This window comes from Vombatus ursinus, unplaced genomic scaffold (assembly GCF_900497805.2).
Source record: "Vombatus ursinus unplaced genomic scaffold, bare-nosed wombat genome assembly UNPS02014884.1, whole genome shotgun sequence".
NCBI classification, from domain to species: Eukaryota; Metazoa; Chordata; class Mammalia; order Diprotodontia; family Vombatidae; genus Vombatus; species Vombatus ursinus.
This window is the reverse complement of record NW_020954662.1, coordinates 6725848-6727529: the sequence shown is the minus strand read 5'-3', so window position 1 is coordinate 6727529 and position 1682 is coordinate 6725848. Positions and strand designations below refer to the sequence as shown.

At 48.0% G+C, this 1682-nt stretch overlaps 1 protein-coding gene across 5 annotated transcripts in view; it reads left to right on the top strand.

Annotated features, from left to right (window-relative positions):
- The window catches only part of LOC114028482 (rho guanine nucleotide exchange factor 10-like protein), a 229507-nt gene that overhangs the window by 185177 nt on the left and 42648 nt on the right, over positions 1 to 1682 (top strand). For all 5 annotated transcript variants that reach the window (XM_027842736.1, XM_027842735.1, XM_027842734.1 and 2 more), the window contains one exon: positions 115 to 260. In XM_027842736.1, coding sequence (XP_027698537.1) covers positions 115 to 260 — 146 coding nt within the window. The remainder of the gene's footprint in view (positions 1 to 114; positions 261 to 1682) is intronic.

The window sequence follows — 1682 nt, the reverse complement described above, 5'->3', positions numbered from 1 at the left end:
TTTCCTCCCAGTTCTAACATTCTACATTCTAAGGATTCTTCCATCTCCAACATATTCTGTTCTCAAGTTTCAGTTCTGACATTTTCTAAGCCCATAATCTTTTTTCTCCCCCAGGGGGCCTGTGGGAGATGGAGAGTCCACCAACCTGCTTGAGTGTGGGCCCTGGCCCCATTCGTACCCTGCTGAGCCTGGAGGATGCTGTGTGGGCCAGTTGTGGGCACCAGGTCACTGTGTTGGACGCTACCACTTTGCAGACTCAGGTATCAACCCCTGTCTCCTGCTTCATTTCCTCTCTCCCTAAACTCTAGCTTGTGGGGCTGGTTTTCCAGCCCTTTGGTAAGCTTGCTTTTCTTCATCCCCTAGCAGTGAGCAATAGCTGTGTCATAATTAATCTTTGTATCTCCTTCCTCAGCAGCTTAGGGCTCTACACAGGCTAGGTACATAATCACAGCTTAGTGATTCTGGAACCATTAGGTTCTAGCTTAGTGTCTGCTGTTCTACTTGGAGAGGGTGCTGGGTTTGGAGCCAGAGGCCTTGGGCTTCCATCCGGGCTCTGCTGTTTGCATTTCCTCATCCTTGACTCAATTGTTCACTCTGTAAACTAAAGTTAGACAAGACAATTTGTGCAGCAACATTAATTAGGCACCTACTATGTGCAAAGCGTTGTGGTAAGTCCATCAGCTATCTTGCCTTTGCTAAGTGCCTATAATGGGCCTAAGCACTGGGGAGAAAAGACAAAGACAAACTTAGAATCTGCTGTAGGGATAAGACACATTCACAGTTAATATAATGCAGGGTGGGGAGCTCACACACATCTCAGACTGACACAACTCCAGGAAATTTGGGGAGGACGAGGGCACTCACTGTTTGGGTAAATTCCGTAAATCTTTTGATCTGTTTCTGAGTTTTATTCCACAAAGGGAGGAGAGTGATGAGCAGATCCCTGGTTGGCATTCCCTATTCCATACCTCAAGGCCTCCTTGGTTCTCTCCAGGTCCTTTCTGGTGTTTGTCCAGTAGGAAGAAGTCCCTGGATGGAGAGCATCAGGCCACCTTCCTCCATTGGTATAGCTCACAGCTATCCCGGAGCTGGGGGTTGGGGCTGGACTTGCCAGGGGCTCCTTGGGCAGTTGTCCTCCTAGTGTCTCCTAAGATAGTCTAGAGGGATTTACGGACTATTGGGATCCTGTTGGTGTTATCAGGACAGCTCTGAAAGTAGAAGCAGCAGCAGCAGGGCTGAGAGAGATAGGAAGGCTCAGAGAGGTCTAGGATAATTGGAAAAGATCCTCTAGTTTTCTCCCCCTCATACCTACCCACCATTTTATAGGTAAGAATACCAGAGAAGTCACTTCCCTAAGGTCACTGAGGTAGCAGAGCTGAGATTCGAACTCAGCTCCTTGGACTCCCAGTGCAGGTTTTTCCTGTGTTATCATGTTGTCTCTGGAGAGCAAGTTTCTGAGCTTTCTGCACCCTTATAACTCTCTCCCCTTAACTAAGATTTCAGACTTGCTTCTTTGTTATTTCCATGTTCAAGAGCAGATCCCAGGGAGGATTTCTGTCACCTCACCCATAACCCTCATTGTCCCCCTCTTGCCCCCAGCTGCTAACAGTTGGTTTTAGAAGGAGACAACGTTGCTTCTCTCTCTCTCTCTCTTTCTCTCTCTCTCTCTCTCTCTCTCTCTC